Raw genomic sequence first — 16,747 nt, 5'->3', positions numbered from 1 at the left:
TGGCTGCAAAAGTTTTGACATTTAATCACTAAATATATCTGAGTATTTAAATAATGTCAAGTGTGTGTCTTTATAGATTAATCAGCGGCTCTACTGTGTCCAGTCTAAATAACTCAAAGCTTATATTCACTGGCTCGAATGTCAACATATTAAGATTAAACTGAGTGTGAGTTTTTGTGTGCATCTGTGTGTAAATGTGTGAGAACAGAGATCCAAATGACCTAGTTAATGGAGATGAAGACAATGATGAGATTTGTGTGTGAGAGGTAATCTGATACCTTTAATGGTAGTGAAGGGAAGGACCCCGCATACAAATGGCTTTTTATGAAACGGCTGGAAAACACCATGTGCAGGCGGTTTATTGTAGTGTTGTGCATGCACACACATGCACAATGCGCACGTATGTAGAAACGGATAAGAACTAAGAAGGGCAAAAAAAAACAAAAAAAAAAAAAACAGACCCAGACGTAAATTCGCTCTCCTGGCGTTGCTGATGACTAACGTGAAAAAGCCGCGGCATGCTCGCAGACTCCCATTGATTCAAGTTGGCGGAGAGCGCTCCCGCTTCATTAGGCCAAGAAATTAAAATGTGGGCGGCCTGCGGTGGAGGTGGGAGGTGGTGCGGGTTTATGGAGTGATGTAGGGAGGTGCAGTAACACCGACAGACAACAAGCCTGTCCGAGGCAAGAAAAAAACGAACAAAGGAGGAAACGAAAAAAGACCCCAACACCGCAACTGTCATTGAAAGACAGCGTGGGACTGAACAGAGAAGAGTAGGCAGAAAGTGCACACGACAATGACACTGCAAAGAAAAACGTGTAATCTTGTCTTTGTAGCTTTGACTATGGGTCCACTTATAGTAGTGTTGATAAAATATATTTGCTTCATGTATATTTTATTAGCACAGAATAAACAAGTATTTTAATGGAAGGTAATGATATCTATTTATAGACCTTTTTAATAAAAGCTCGGCTTTCCTGGAAACCACAGCACCAAAGAAAATTCAACAGATGCTAAATATGGAGCGTTCTGTGCTCGCCGGTTAGCTATGCATAGCAGCTAAGGAGAGGGCTTTCTACTACCAAGTGTAGTGGAAAGTGTTATGGGCCACTAGTTCTGTAGATGACATCTACATTGCCTGCCTATTAATACAACAGAACACCTAATACATCCCTTTTCAGTTTTTACAGTTTTTTTTCTTGTGTGGTAAAAGGCAGTCAGAGTCAGAGCCAAAAATGGGGTGAGACCATATGTCTTTGTGTCAGATGAGCAGGGTGGGGACCCTCATACCTGCTGTCAGTGTCACCTCTTTGACCACTGACTGACCGGCTGACTGGGAGCACTGGAAGGAGGCTGTCTGACTCACACTGGCATCCCATACACTGTCTGGAAAGCAACAGTAGGCAGCTGGCTTGGCTTTCATGGCTTTCGTGCTTTGTGTGTTTCATGTGTTGAAATGTGCTCACAGAAACAAATGCACAAAACACCATCAGCCACAACATTAAGAGCAGTGAGAGGTGGAGTTACATTTAATGTCTTGTCACAAGATGTTGAATATAACTTCTGCTAGGAAACTTTGGATCCTGACATTTAGCAAGAATGTTGCATATAACACATATCTCCCACCTAGCATCGTTACAGACTGGTAGGTGGGCAGTCAATGGCTCCATAGAAGATAATGCGCTGTACCAAAACACAGAAACTCTCCAGATCACAATCAGATTGAGCATCCATGTTGATGCAGTTAAACAAACTTCATCTACAAAAGGTGCAACCCCACAGCCAACAGGATCCTGGAGTCAGATACTACAGGACACCCCAATGGGTCAGAGTTGTTTTGCAGTATGAAGGAGACATATGCAATATTATGCAAGTGGTTTTACAGATGTGGCTGACTGATATATAAGACATTTTTTTGAGAATTAGTTGACTTGCCTCAAAGAGACAAAAGTTGCTGATGGAAAAAATACAGCATCAAAACAAGAGATTTGTTGTACAGTACAAATAAAGCATGATGATATTGCACCGGTATTAGTCTGTGCAGTGGGAATTCTCTCCGTTTCTCTTCACTACAATATAAACATAAAGCAGAAACATTATGATGACTTATGCTCAGCATGTGCTTCATGCTGTCAGCCCTTTATGTGCCACCAACACAGCTCCTACCAGCTGAGGTGTAAATTCTAAAAGACCTCCGAAGGTGCCCTTTGTAATGCGGCATCATGACATCCGCAACAGAGCCTTTAAGGCCAGCAAACTGGAAACACTGCAGACTTGTTCCAGCACTTCTTCCATGGCTCCATCAGTGGTTAATGGGTTGTAGGTCCTCAGACCGCTGTTAGCAGGAACGCACCACTGCTGATCTGGGATCATCCTACAAGCCTTGCTCCAACCCAGCTGTCTGGACACAAAGATTTGCACCCTCTCAAAGTTATGTCCACCTGCCATTCTTCCCTCATCCACTATGGCTATGAGAACCAACAATTCACTTGCTATTAAATGTGTCCCAGATCTTGCCATACAAGGTTAATATGTAGCAAGAATGCTATTTAGTTCAATACAGGGTAATCATAATGTTTTGGCTCATAAATGCTGGCAACATTAGCTGGCACAAAAGAACAGCAAAAACATCCCCACAGAAACATTCAAGAATTGATTAGCTATCGCCACAGAGTCAGGGGATGTGAACTGTGGCCTAACAGCTGCTGCTTGAGGCCACACACTCATTAATGCCAGGTGAGGAGTTTATGTGAATGCTGTGCTCACTGCCTATATACCACCAAGGTTCTTTGTGTTTATTTGCAGTGGCATTATATACAGTACATGTAACAGGATATGTTACATGTATTTCAATTTCAATGTTTTACTGTCATATGCACAGTAAAGAAACATTGTTTCCCTGTATAATGAAATTCTTACTCTGCTGCCCACACTGGATGTTAGAACACCAAGAAAATAGATACAATTAAACATGCAATAAAAAAATAAATAATAATAAAAATAAATAAATAAATAAGTATCTCTGAATAACAAATTATGTACATTGTGCATATGTGCTATATTGCAATATTTACAGTTTCTGCAAGAGAAGAAAAACATGACCAATGGTTATTGCTGATAATTGTTTTGATAATAATTGAATTTTTTATTGTGATTACATCAAACTACTCAATTATTATCTGTACTTTTTAGAGCACATTGAAGGAAGGTACTGCAGACCTCCATAAAATGTATTTAGTCCTGGTGTATTCAGTGCTGGCATTATAATAACCTGGTTGACTAAAACATGTGCTGGAGTCTATCCCAGCTGCCATAGGGTGAGAGGCAGGGCATATCCTGGACAGGCCGCCAGCTTGTTGCAGGACTAACAGAGAGAGACAAACAAGCATTCACACCTACGGCCAATTTAGAATCACCAACTAACCTAACCCCACTACCTGCATGTCTTTGGACCGTGGGAGGGAACCAGAGTACCCGGAGAAAAACCCAAACACGGGGAGAACATGCAAACTCGACACAGAAAGGCCCCGGTCGAACCCAGGAGCTTCTTGCTGTAAGGCAACAGTGTGAACCACCGTGCCACCCCTCAAGTTATTATCATGATTGCAAAAGTCTATTTGTAAAGTCACTTCATCATGGCTTAAACTATTTAGATGCGATTTTGCAAAGTAAACAAAAAGTAAGAAAATTTGTGTTTGGTCAATTATTTCTTTGTTGTTACAATGTTTCTTGACAATAAATGTACTGTTGGAAAGCCTGTTTGCCTCCCCTTAAATGGAGCCACATTTGCACGGTAAATGCATTTGTGTGTTGAGCAGCAGAGTTGAGTCTGTGAGTTGTGCCCATGAGAAACTTGCCAAATCTTCTCTGCCAAAGCCAAACAGCTTATTTTACTGACTCAACACTGCTGCTCAACCCACAAATGCATTTTCCTTACAAAGGGAGAAATAAACAGTGGTACTGTATAAGATTTATTGCCAAGAAGCATCGTTACAACAAAGAAATAATCGACCACAAATTTCCTTGCTTTTTGTGCTACAGTAAGTTTATTTGCTTTACTGTAATATCCTATTGTGTTACAGAATGTGAGGATTAAAAAAAGGGGAAGTCAGCATGTGTGTCCATAAGGGCAGAGAATGAAGCAGAGAGACTGTCAGAAGCCCCCTACAGTTTCTTCCAATATGGCAAACTAAATGCCCGGAGCTGCTGAAGAGGTAGAGACAGAGCCGTGGAGGAGACTGCAGGAAGGAAGAGAAAAACTGCTGTTTGGAGATGAACCACTGACACACACTAGTTTTACTCAGTGGGTTTCATCTCATCTCATCTCCTCTTTGCCTGTGCACATATCACTCATTTTCTCACTCTCCATTTCTCCTTTGTGCCTCCCCCTCCCTCCTCTCATTTAATGGGCTGTTTCCCTCAAGGTGGCAATGACAGGACAACACTGTCTCTCTCTTACACTTTCTCTCCTTCTTCCCTCAGCTAGTCTCTCTCTTTGCTTTACCCTTCGCCCCCCAGCCTAAATTCAACTCTTACTTCAGTTCTTTCTCTGGTAAACCCTCCTTTCACATTGCTGAATTCTCTTCTTCATTTCTTAAACTTTTCTTCCTTTGCCTCTCCAGCCATTTTCCCAGGAGAGGCATCTGCTGACTCTGTGCTCCATTATTGTGGATGGGAAGCCACTGAGCAACCAGCCCCACACACACACACACACACACACACACACACACACACACACACACACACACACACACACACACACACACACACACACACACACACACACACACACGGTGTAGGATCAGGCATAATTATGGCTGGCAGAGTGTTTGCACAGCAAATAATAATGAACTGATAAAATCAATACAGTCGTGTAGATAAAAATACAAACTGTGTGTTGGCCTCTTTTGAAATAAGTCATTATGAAGATTGCACATATTAGAGTTCCTTGAAAGCATACAGTTGCACAGGTTTGGGCACCCATGGACAAATTCCATTTACTTAATTTTGAAAGTGAAAAGGATCAAATACAACCCTTGCAGCAAATACGTATTAAAGACAAGGTTTTCTTCACATGTTAATGCACTGTTACTTTGTACTCGAGGAATAATAAAAAAACAGCAACAGTAAAAATAACTACGAGTACCTCAGGATTATTTTCTAGCATACTTTCTAGTCTTCATGCAGTAATTTCCATCTAGTCTTGCTTTTAGATTAGTTCAAGGATACTTTCGAGCTGTCTTGCGCACAAAATTATGTTCATTCAGAGAACATGCGGTGTCTCCTGTCTAAAGCAGAATATTCAAACCCAACACAAGTGAAGGTGTTACTCTTATCAGCACCGGCCCCTTTTCTCTAATAATGTGTATTTCATAATTGTCGCTAAAAAGCTTAACAACAACCATCTATAGTATGTTTCCAAAGTTATTCTAAAGTTGTAAATCCAGATGTTGCAATAAACACTCTATATGTTGACTTCTGTGATGAGGCTGTAGATAAGATTTCCTTCTGATGACTTTTATTTATTTGTGCATTATGTTGTGCAGTAAAACCGTGCAAGAGTGTGGAGGTTTTGGTTTTCTGTAAGAGATGCAACGTTTTGTAGTTTTTTTCAGATCTTGTTTTGACTTTAACAGCTGCCCTTAACTACAACTTCGTAATTCCAAACTTAATGCATCTTGTTATATATATTCAATCTAGTTTTGAGCACAGTAAGCCAACAGGAAGTCAAAAACAGAAATAGCATCCAGTCAATTTTCAAAATAAAACATCCTGTGTGACGGTAATAAGTACAAAACAGACAAAAAGAAAAATCATTAATTATCTGGTCTGTATCTGGCCATTTAAATATCTGCATCGTGCCCTTAAGAGGATATCCAGAATCCAGATATTTAAGTGGGGAGAAGAAACATAACTGTTTGTATGGGTAGCTCAGCTATGATCTCTCCACCAATAACACTGACAATGAAGATGTGTGAATCTTGGCAATCGTGCTTTCAGGTTTCCTGTCAGTTTACTGTGAGCCTGGTGGCCTGCCAGGCTTAATCAATGTATGTTATTAGCTCAATGCTGCCACTTGAAAAGGTGAGTAGAGCTATGTATAAACAAGTAAAGAAAGAACTGGCCAAAAAATGTTTACCTGGAGTTGTGTGCGTGCTATCCTTCCATTTGTGCTCACTAATTAAGCTAGGCTAAACCATTTGCCACTCTCTCTCGACTCGCACCAGCTTTGAAGTCTCACCATGCATGCAGTTAGCATGATTTTCTAATCAATCACTTTCATAGAGATGTCCAAGCTGATGTCCGAGTAATACCAGAAATGTTCTGATGTTAATTATTCAGGTGCCTTTTTTTATATATATATTGATATTTAGGCAAAGGCTCATTTTAAAATGTGCTTTTGTTGGTGTTTCCATTTATTTCTTTTGACTTCAAAATACGTAATTTCCCAAAGCTACCAAAACTTTTATATATACCTATGTTAGCTTAAAGATGTACTGGTTTTCTCTTCATTCCACCCACCCATCCTTCTCTCTCTGCCCGTCTCTTTCTTTGACAGTGATTACTGTCTCTCAAGCAAATAGCAAAGCAGAAAACAACATGTGTTCACTTCATCCATCAGTGCAGATAAGTCTGTCTCACTCTATCTTCCCTCCTCTTTCTTCAACACTCCTCTTTTCACTTCCTCCTTCAATCTTTTTTTTTTTTTTTTCCCTGTTGCTGACAGGCAAACAAAACACATCCATGTCCACAGGGAATGTGCATCAGTGTGTGTCTGCATGTGTGTCTTTTGTGTGCATACGTGTTTGTGGGGGTGGACACGCAAATAAGCCTGTAATATTTCTATTTTTGACAGGGAAAAGAAGTGGAAGCTTGTTCTCTGGTGGCAGAGGAAGGAAGAAAAAGGAGTGAGGCCTCCTGCCAACTGGTTGGATGCAACTGAAAAGAATAATTCAAGATGGTACGTAGGTGGTGCTGTATGTTCATGTGAGTGTAAAAACCAAGCGTTAGTCAACGTGTCCGTGCACATATATTTTTTTTCTGCATGGGTACATTTAATTGGATGGGACTGCATGTTTATGTGCATATCTTTTACTTCTATCTTGTATGGCTCCATAAACACAGTGACATTCAGTGGATCAGTCTTGACGTCTTTCGAGGCAAGAGAGCCTCCTGCGGAGAGCCACGTGGCTAATGCCTTCCTGAAATAGACTACCATTGTATGGGTAAACACTGCTCTGCTTTGCAGTGGAGTGATTGGTGAGGTGGGCTTCACTCAGCATTGCTCACATGTAAAAACACTTCAAACAATCTTCTTAAAAGCACCCTCTTTGGGTTATTACCTTAAGTAGTGTTACACAGATATTCAAGATGTCAGGGGGCTAGAGGGATTTTTTTTTTTTTAAGTCATGATGGCAATTAAGTGATTATCCAAATGATTAACTGATTGATTCATTTAGTATCTGTTCCCACGAGTAATATTTTCCTTTAATGTTTTCAGAAATCTAAATAATTTCCAAACTACAGACTACTGTTTTGCTTGACTGTTTACAACAGATGTTGTGCATTTTCTGTATTTCCATAAATAACCCAATTTTTCTATGCAATGTAGGCTGAGGTGACATACAATACAATAATGCTCTGGGTACTTCAGATATTTGGTTATCAATCATGCAGTATCATCAGGGAGGTGTCTGATCAGCCCCTAATTCATGCTGCAACATGTGAATCACCTCAAAAATATAACTGGAGCCATAAATAAAACAAACAAAAAAAAAACCCAGACCCTAAAAATTATATAACAGTATTTCAAGAAAATTTGCAATAACCATAACCATATTTCTGATGATAAAGACAAAAAAATACTGAGCAACATTTTAATGATGTTTACAGCTTGCAGGCAGCAACATTTACAAGCGTAAGTAAACGAGGGGCATTTGCTATCCCTCTTTTCCAATGAGCTACTGTCACTGATGACGCACCACCTAATATGAAGCGAGAATCTATTGGAACAGGGTGCCAACAGCATTATAGTGCAATAGTAGTGACATAGCATTACATCCAGTGACACAGCATGAGTAAAATGTAAGCATGTAAGTAGCCTAAGTAGTGTTTTCCCTGGAAATCTTAAGTATAACATAACTGCTTAACAATTTAACAATAACAATAACTAAAGCAGCTTCACCTTGCAACTATGGCTGAATAGTCGGTGTCTTTGTCTGCCTGCATTTACATTTTCAGTGTGAAACATCTTTTTCCTTTCTGTTTCTCACAAATGTAACACTGAACAATATATGATGCAGTTTAGAGTATAGTATACAAAATATACAACAGGGAAAAACTGCTTTTGTTGAGCAACTCACTATACTAACAGTAAGTCATTCACACAGAAATGACAACAATCTTTTTCAGTCACGTGAGCTCCAATCGATCTCTATCCTGAAAGTGTAACAAAAGTTCAATTTAGAAAAGAGGACAGTCAAACAGAGAAGTGAGGAAAACAAATGTAACAAACATCGGGTATCTGACTTTTAAAGGGAACGTGAGGAAAGAGAACAGATGAAAGCAAAGTGGTGTAATTGCCATCTCACAGAAGAGTTTAACAAGGAGAAAATCAAACTAATCAATTAGAATTATCTCATCTGAAAGCCTGACTCTTAGCCTTGTCCACCCTAAATGGAAAACTCAAAAAACAGTTTTACTTGTTATCCATCGTCCACCTGGCCCTTACTCAGAGTTTCTGTCTCATTTGTCAGATGTTTCAACTGATTTAGTGCTCAGTTCAGATAAAATAATTATGAGTGATTTTAACATCCATGTAGATGCTGAAAATGACAGGCTCAACACTGCATTTAATCTATTATTAGATTCAGCTGGCTTCCCTAAAAATGTAAAGGAGCCCACCCACCACTTTAACCACACTCTGGATCTCATTCTGATATATGGCATAGAAACTGAGCATTTAACAATATTCCCTGAAAACCCTCTTTGTCTTATAATTTTTTTAATAACATTTATATTTACTTTAATGGATTACACAGCAGTGGGGAATAAATTCCAGTACAGTAGAAGTCACTGTGAAAGTGCTGTAAGTAAGTTTAAGGATATAATTCCTCCACTATTACCTGCTTCAACATCATGTACCACCACAATGCAGAGCAGCTACATATGCCACTATCTCATTAATAGTATTCCATCCTCACTATAGATACTGTGGCTCCTCTGAAAACGAATCTCAAATCAGAAGTGCCCGACTCCGTGGGATAATGCACAAACACGCACCTTAAAGCAGATAACTTTTAGCTGGAGAGAAAATGGGATCTCACTAATTTAGAAGATTTTCATTTAGCCTGGAATAACAGTTTGTTGCTCTCTCTCTCTCTCTCTCTCTCTCTCTCTCTCTCTCATATATATATATATATATATATATATATATATATATATATATATATATATATATATATATATATATATATATAAAAAGCTAGGAAGTCTTACTATTCATCACTGATTGAAGAAAATAAGAACAGCCCCAGGTTTGTTTTCAGCACTGTAGCCAGGCTGACAAAGAGTCAGAGCTCTGTTGATGTGAGTATTCCTTTAACTTTAACTAGTAATGACTTCATGAATTTCTTTATAAATAAAAATTTTAACCATTAGAGGAAAATTTTTAACCATCTTTTTTGTTTGGCTACTTTCAGCACTGCTGGTACTTATTTAGACTCTCAACTGATGTTTCAGAGTTAACTTCAACAGTTACTTCCTCCAAACCATCATCATGTTTATAAGACTCTATTCCTACTAGACTGCTCAAAGAAGTCCAAACATTAATTGATCATATTTAAGAATGAAGGATTAATCTGTCTTTATTAGTTGGCTATGTACCACAGGCGTTCAAGGTGGCTGTAATTAAACCTCTACTTAAAAAGCCATCACTTGACCCAGCTGTCTTAGCTAATTATAGGCCAATCTCCAACCTTCCTTTTCTCTCAAAGATTCTTGAAAGAGTAGTTGTAAAACAGCTAACTGCTCATCTGCAGAGGAACGGTTTATTTGAAGAGTTTCAGTCAGGTTTCAGAATTCATCACAGTACAGAAACAGCATTAGTGAAGGTTACAAATGATCTTCTCACAGCCTCTGACAGTGGACTCATCTCTGTGCTTGTCCTGTTGGACCTCAGTGCAGCTTTGATACTGTTGACCATAACATTTTATTACAGAGATTAGAGCTTGCTATAGGTATTAAAGGTACTGCACTGCAGTGGTTTGAATCATATTTATCTCATAGACTCCAATTTGTTCATGTAAATGGGGAGTCTTCTTCACACACTAAGGTTAATTATGGCGCTCCACAGGGTTCTGTGCTAGGACCAATTCCATTTACATGATAAATGCTTCCCTTAGGCAGTATTATTAGAAGGCATAGCATACATTTTCATTGTTATGCAGATGATACCCAGCTTTATCTATCCATGAAATTGGAAAAATTTCTAAAATTAGAAACATCTTGTCTCAGAGTGATGCTGAAAAGCTAATTCATGTATTTATCACTTCTAGGCTGAACTGTGGGAGCTATTTTCAGGTTGTCCTAAAAACTCTCAGAAAAGCCTTCAGCTGATCCAAAATGCTGCAGCTAGAGTACTGACAGGGACTAGAAAGAGAGAGCAGATTTCTCCCATATTGGCTTCTCTTCATTGGCTCCCTGGTAAATGCAGAATTGATTTAAATCATCCTCCTTGCATGCAAAGTCTTGAATAATCAGGCCCCATCTTATCTCAAAGACCTCATAGTCCCATATCACCCCAACAGAGCACTTCGCTCTAAGACTGCTGGCTAACTTGTGGTTCCTAGGATACTTAAGAGTAGAATGGGAGGCAGAGCCTTCAGCTTTCAGGCCCCTCTTCTGTGGAACCAGCTCCCAGCTTTGATTCAGGAGACAGACACCCTCTCTATTTTTAAGATTAGGCTTAAAACTTTCCTTTATGATCAAGCTTATAGTTAGGGCTGGATCAGGTGACCCTGAACCATCCCTTAGTTACGTTGCAATAGGCCTAGGCTGCTGGGAGGTTCCCATGATGCACTGAGTGTTTCTTCTTAATTCACCTCTTTTCACTCTCTATGTGTTTATACAGAACTCTGCATTTAATTATTAGTTATTATTAATCTCTGGGTCTTTTTCACAGCATATCTTTTGTCTTGTCTCCCTCCCCTCACTCCCAAAAAGGCCCCTCCCTGAGCTTGGTTCTGTTGGAGGTTTCTTCCTGTTAAAAGGGAGTTTTTCCCTTCCCACTGTTGCCACGTACTTGCTCTTAGGGGGGGTCACCTGATTATTGAGATTTTCTCTATATTACAGAGTCTTTACCTTATAATATAACGCACCTTGAGGCAACTGTTGTTGTAATTTGGTGCTGTATAAGTAAAACTTAACTGAACTGAATTTCAAATGTTGATATACATATGGTCAGTTGCATACCTCTTTTGAGCCTGACTTGGCGAGGTAGATGGCACTCAGTTGACAGTTTTCATCCAAACATGCAGGAAGGAGGTGGTCCTGGTAGCCATCGCCATCTGCCAGAAACAGATACAGAGCATTACATCGTGAAGCAACAATGTTTGGCTGAACCAAGGGGCCGTGTGATGCTGTACTTTCTAAAACTGTGCTATTTTAATATTTCCACTCCATCACAATGCCTCAGATTTTTTTCATGTGTGAGTTGGATCATAGGAGCACCTGTTTGTTTTTGTTTGTTTGTTTTTTTTACAAGCAAACAAATCCCAGCAGCATTTGTCTCTTTGATGCCTTTTAATAATGTCAGTTGAGTTGAAGTATAATTTTCTCCACTGATTTTCGTTGCTATTAATTATTCAAATCATGATGCCATGCAGGTTTCTGATGTACAAACAGGGACAGAGGCTCCAAAGTCTAAACAACAGCTTTTCAAAGAACAAACACTTGAATGCACCAGGTTTGGCTTCAAATTAAACACACACGGCCAAAAACCTCATTAAGTCATGATGACTCAATTATACATTTTTCACCACATTTACATCAGCAAGAACAGAACTATTGTGATCTACTCAGTGTTTTCAGATCTTGAAACAGAAAGAAACCATATCCCATCGACTGTAAGGATGCCTAGAGCAGATGCACTGCTTGAATTCCTGTAAACAATTAAATTATACTAGTGATTTGCGTATATCTGGTATAGTTCCAACATGGAAAAGGACATAAATAATACCCATTTCCATGGCAGTCTGTTGGAAGGCTGATAATCTGATTACAATTGCTAAACCTGAGATGCCTTCTGTTTTGTAATATTCAAGACTAACTGTAGAAATATAAATAATATGGGGAACAACACATAACAATTAATTGCTACATTTACTTCAATATTTACTTTTCAAGCTTAATAAAAATAATATTGTGGAATCAGCATTTTTTTTAATTTTTATATATTTTTTTTTAAGTAAAAATGCACTGATCTAACTTATTAGATTTTTGTTGTTGTGCTTAGTCTTCTGTCTTTTGCTGAGTGACATGAAACTTTTACAGAAAAATCTGTTGGGGACAAATATTTAGACAATTTCATTGACTGATTGATACCAGTGCCGTGCATCTGTCAGTCAGTGAAGTCAATTCTGCTTCTGCTAAGTCTGATTTTTTTTTGTCAGTTCTCTAATTGATTTTTGATCAGTTTACAGTACAGAAAAAAGTAGTTCTCTGGCATCTATGTAACCATTTCTCTCTGAAAACAGTGCAGAAGATGATCCTACAGTGGTGTGAAAAATTGTTTGCCCCCTTCCTCATTTCCTGTTTTTTTGCATGTTTGTCACACTTAAGTGTTTCGGAACATCAAACCAATTTAAACAATAGTCAAGGACAACACAAGTAAACACAAAATGCAAGTTGTAAATGAAGGTGTTTATTAGTAAAGGTGAAAAAAAATCCAAACCATCATGGCCCTGTGTGAAAAAGTGATTGCCCCCCTTGTTAAAACATACTATAACAGTGGTTTTTCACACCTGAGTTCAATTTCCCCAGCCACACCTAGGCCTGATTATTGCCACACCTGTTCCCAATCAAGACATCACTTAAATAGGAGCTGCCTGACACAGTAAGGTCCACCAGAAGATCCTTGAAAGCTACACATCATGCTGAGATCCAAAGAAATTCAGGAGCAATTGAGAAAGAAAGTAATTGAGATCTATCAGTCTGGAAAGGGTTATAAAGCCATTTCCAAAGCTTTGGGAATCCAGCGAACCACAGTGAGAGCCATTATCCACAAATGGCGAAGACATGGAACAGTGGTGAACCTTCCCAGGAGTGGCCGGCCGCCCAAAATTACCCCAAGGGCGCAGCGACGACTCATCCAAGAGGTCACAAAAGACCCCACAACAACGTCCAAAGAACTGCAGGCGTCACTTGCCTCAGTTAAGGTCAGCGTTCATGCCTCCACCATCAGAAAAAGACTGAGCAAAAATGGCCTGCATGGCAGAGTTCCAAGAAGAAAACCACTGCTGAGCAAAAAGAACATTAAAGCTCGTCTCAATTTTTCCAAAACGCATCTTGATGATCCCCAAGACTTTTGGGACAACATTCTGTGGACCGATGAGACAAAAGTGGAACTCTTTGGAAGGTGTGTGTCCCATTACATCTGGCGTAAAAGGAACACTGCATTTCAGAAAAAGAACATTATACCAACAGTAAAATATGGTGGTGGTAGTGTGATGGTCTGGGGCTGTTTTGCTGCATCAGGACCTGGAAGACTTGCTGTGATAAATGGAACTATGAATTCTGCTGTCTACCAAGGGATCCTGAGGGAGAATGTCAGACCTTCTGTTCGTGTACTCAAGCTTAAACGTACTTGGTTTCTGCAGCAGGACAATGATCCTAAACACACCAGCAAGTCCACCACTGAATGGCTGAAGAAAAACAAAATGAAGACTTTGGAGTGGCCTAGCCAAAGTCCTGACCTGAATCCTATTGAGATGTTGTGGTATGACCTTAAAAAGGCCGTTCATGCTCGAAAACCCTCTAACGTAACTGAATTAGGACAATTCTGCAAAGATGAGTGGGCCAAAATTCCTCCAGAACGCTGTAAAAGCCTCATTGCAAGTTATCGCAGACGCTTGGTTGCAGTTGTTGCTGCTAAGGGTGGCCCAACCAGTTATTAGGTTTAGGGGGCAATCACTTTTTCACACAGGGCCATGATGGTTTGGATTTTTTTTAACCTTTACTAATAAACACCTTCATTTACAACTTGCATTTTGTGTTTACTTGTGTTGTCCTTGAATATTGTTTAAATTGGTTTGATGTTCCGAAACACTTAAGTGTGACAAACATGCAAAAAAACAGGAAATGAGGCAGGGGGCAAACACTTTTTCACACCACTGTATATGTGACTCAGGTGTTAAAAAGCTCCAATAAGTCTGATTCCATTGCTTTGCAATGGGTAACTGTCAAAGGAAATGATGATCTTCTATGTCTGCGATTTTGATGGATTGGATCATTTGAACCCTGCTCCCCAAATTCACTTATATTGTAATGTGTAAAAATGTTGCCAGTAATGAGATAAAACTGTGTTATTGTCCAGTTGCTTGCCATACTGAAGTAAAGTCACATTCCTTTGACTTGCACCAGTTTAGGGCTCTTCCCTCATTGCAGATATTTTGACTTCCCAAAGCAGAGGGACCACAGGTGCACTCAATAAATCTAATGAGCACTGAATTCCAATTAAGTATTCAAAATTCAAGGCCTTGCTATGTTACCGGCATGCTTGCTGATTTATTGAGGCGAGATTGAGTAAACTAAGTGAGGCCATCATTACCTTCATTATTTACACCTGTGTTCATCTTGTTGCACCAAATATTCCATCACGATCACTAAACAGGTTGCTTTGGCTTACAAACACACACCAACATAAGAGAAAGACACAAATACTGAAGCCTTTGAATATCAAGTAAATGGTGTGTTGCACAGCTTCTAACAGTTGGCTAGACTAGTCCATAAAAACACAGCACTCTGTGTTCAGGGGTTGGCATGTATTGACACCAGACATAAAGAGGTGAAACTGCTTTCAGGCTTCTCATCGCATGGTTTATCTGAATCCATTTCAACAGGACAGAGCAACACTCCCAAACAGATGCTGTGCCATGTGGAAGGGGAAAACTAAATGACATTGATGATGAATGACAGTACGAAGCAGGGGAGGAGAAGAAACTGAACGTGTCTGTCAGGGGCAACTGAGCGAGTGGCGGGGGTGGTGGTGGGGAGTCAGCTAATGAGATGCACTGCAAAACAGAATAAGTTTAAGTTTAAAGGTCATTTAATGCACAGTGTATCTTAAAAGCAACTTCTCTTAAATGAGTATGTTTTTCTGGGTTTCTTGTGTTAGGTTTGGGTGTTTTGTGTTTAGTTCCACTTCCTGTTTTATTTTGATAGTGTTGTGTTCCTTGTGTGTTGTATTCAGTTTTGCTTCCCCCTGTGGTCACTCCCCTCATTAACCCTTGTGTATTTATTGTCTGCTCTTGTCTTTGTCCTTTGTCGGGTCCTGTGTCTCTATACGTTAGTCAACGTTCTGTGCTGAGTGTTTTGTATTTTTGAGTTTCAAGTTTTCAAGTATTTTAGTGTAACTGGCCTGTCCAGCTTAGTCCTTTGTGTTTATTTGTTTAAATAAAGTCATTGTATAGTTCAGCTCTTGCCCCTCGTCCTGCTTTGAGGTCCTCCCTGCCCTGCCTGCAGCACCCAGCCGTGACAGTTTCTGATATTTTTAATACTGAAGGTTGATAAAAACACATACAGCATAAAATTTATAAAAAAAAAAATAATTTTTTTTTTTTTTTTTTACTTTGAAAATGTACAGCACCTTGTTTCCCGTTTTAAAGGTTTAAAAATAAGTGTAAAGACTAAACATGGTTTCTGCTTCACTGGCCAGTGTTTACAGAATATGAAATAAGGAAATCTCTTTATAGAGTAGGTGGAGATAAATTTCTCTCTTTCTTCTTTAACATAACTCAGCACACAGCCAAGCAGAGGCTGCACATATTGACATAAGCAAACACTATATCACCAAAAGTATTCACTCACCCACCCATTGAATTCACATGTTCAAATCACTTCCACAGCCACAGGTGTATAAACCAAGCATAATGCATGCAGACTGCTTCTACATACATTAGTGAAAGAATGGGTCGCTCTCAGTGAATTCCAGCGTGGTACCGTGACAGGAAGCCACCGCTGCAACAAGTCCAATCATGAAATTTCCTTGCTGCTAAATAATCCACAATCAGCTGTTAGTGGTATTATAACAAAGTGGAAGCGATTGGGAACGACATCAACTTTCTGCAGTTACAATCGTTACAGACCTCCAAGCTTCAGATTAGCTCAGGAACACTGAATAGAGAGCATCATGGAATAGGTTTCCATGGCTGAGCAGCTGCATCCAAGTCTTACATCACCAAGAGCAATGCAAAGTGTCAGAAAGCCTTCCCAGAAGAGCTGAAGCTGTTATAGCTGCAAACGGTAGCCCGACATCATATTAAACCCATATGGATTAAGAATGAGATGTCATTCAAGTTCATATGCGTGTAAAGGAGGACGAGCGAATACTTTTGGAAATATAGTGTACAGCAAAGCATTGTCAGGCGGAAAGCCAAAACCTGATGTTAGGTGAGGGTAATGCTTGTGATTAATATCATCACTGTGGGTGTAACAGAAACAAAGTCAAATGTAGAAAATGAAAGCATTT

The 16,747-nt window shown here is 39.5% G+C and overlaps 1 protein-coding gene across 1 annotated transcript in view; it reads right to left on the bottom strand.

Moving 5' to 3' along the window:
* itfg1 (integrin alpha FG-GAP repeat containing 1) overlaps positions 1–16,747 on the bottom strand; it is a 158,421-nt gene that overhangs the window by 93,720 nt on the left and 47,954 nt on the right. Inside the window, exon 9 of the mRNA XM_030726183.1 lies at positions 11,473–11,567. Within this exon, the coding sequence (XP_030582043.1) occupies positions 11,473–11,567 (95 nt within the window). The remainder of the gene's footprint in view (positions 1–11,472; positions 11,568–16,747) is intronic.

The sequence above is a fragment of the Archocentrus centrarchus genome, chromosome 3, assembly GCF_007364275.1.
Source record: "Archocentrus centrarchus isolate MPI-CPG fArcCen1 chromosome 3, fArcCen1, whole genome shotgun sequence".
NCBI classification, from domain to species: domain Eukaryota; kingdom Metazoa; phylum Chordata; class Actinopteri; order Cichliformes; family Cichlidae; genus Archocentrus; species Archocentrus centrarchus.
The sequence above is the reverse complement of the archived record's forward strand: the minus strand, read 5'-3'. Positions and strand labels throughout refer to the sequence as shown.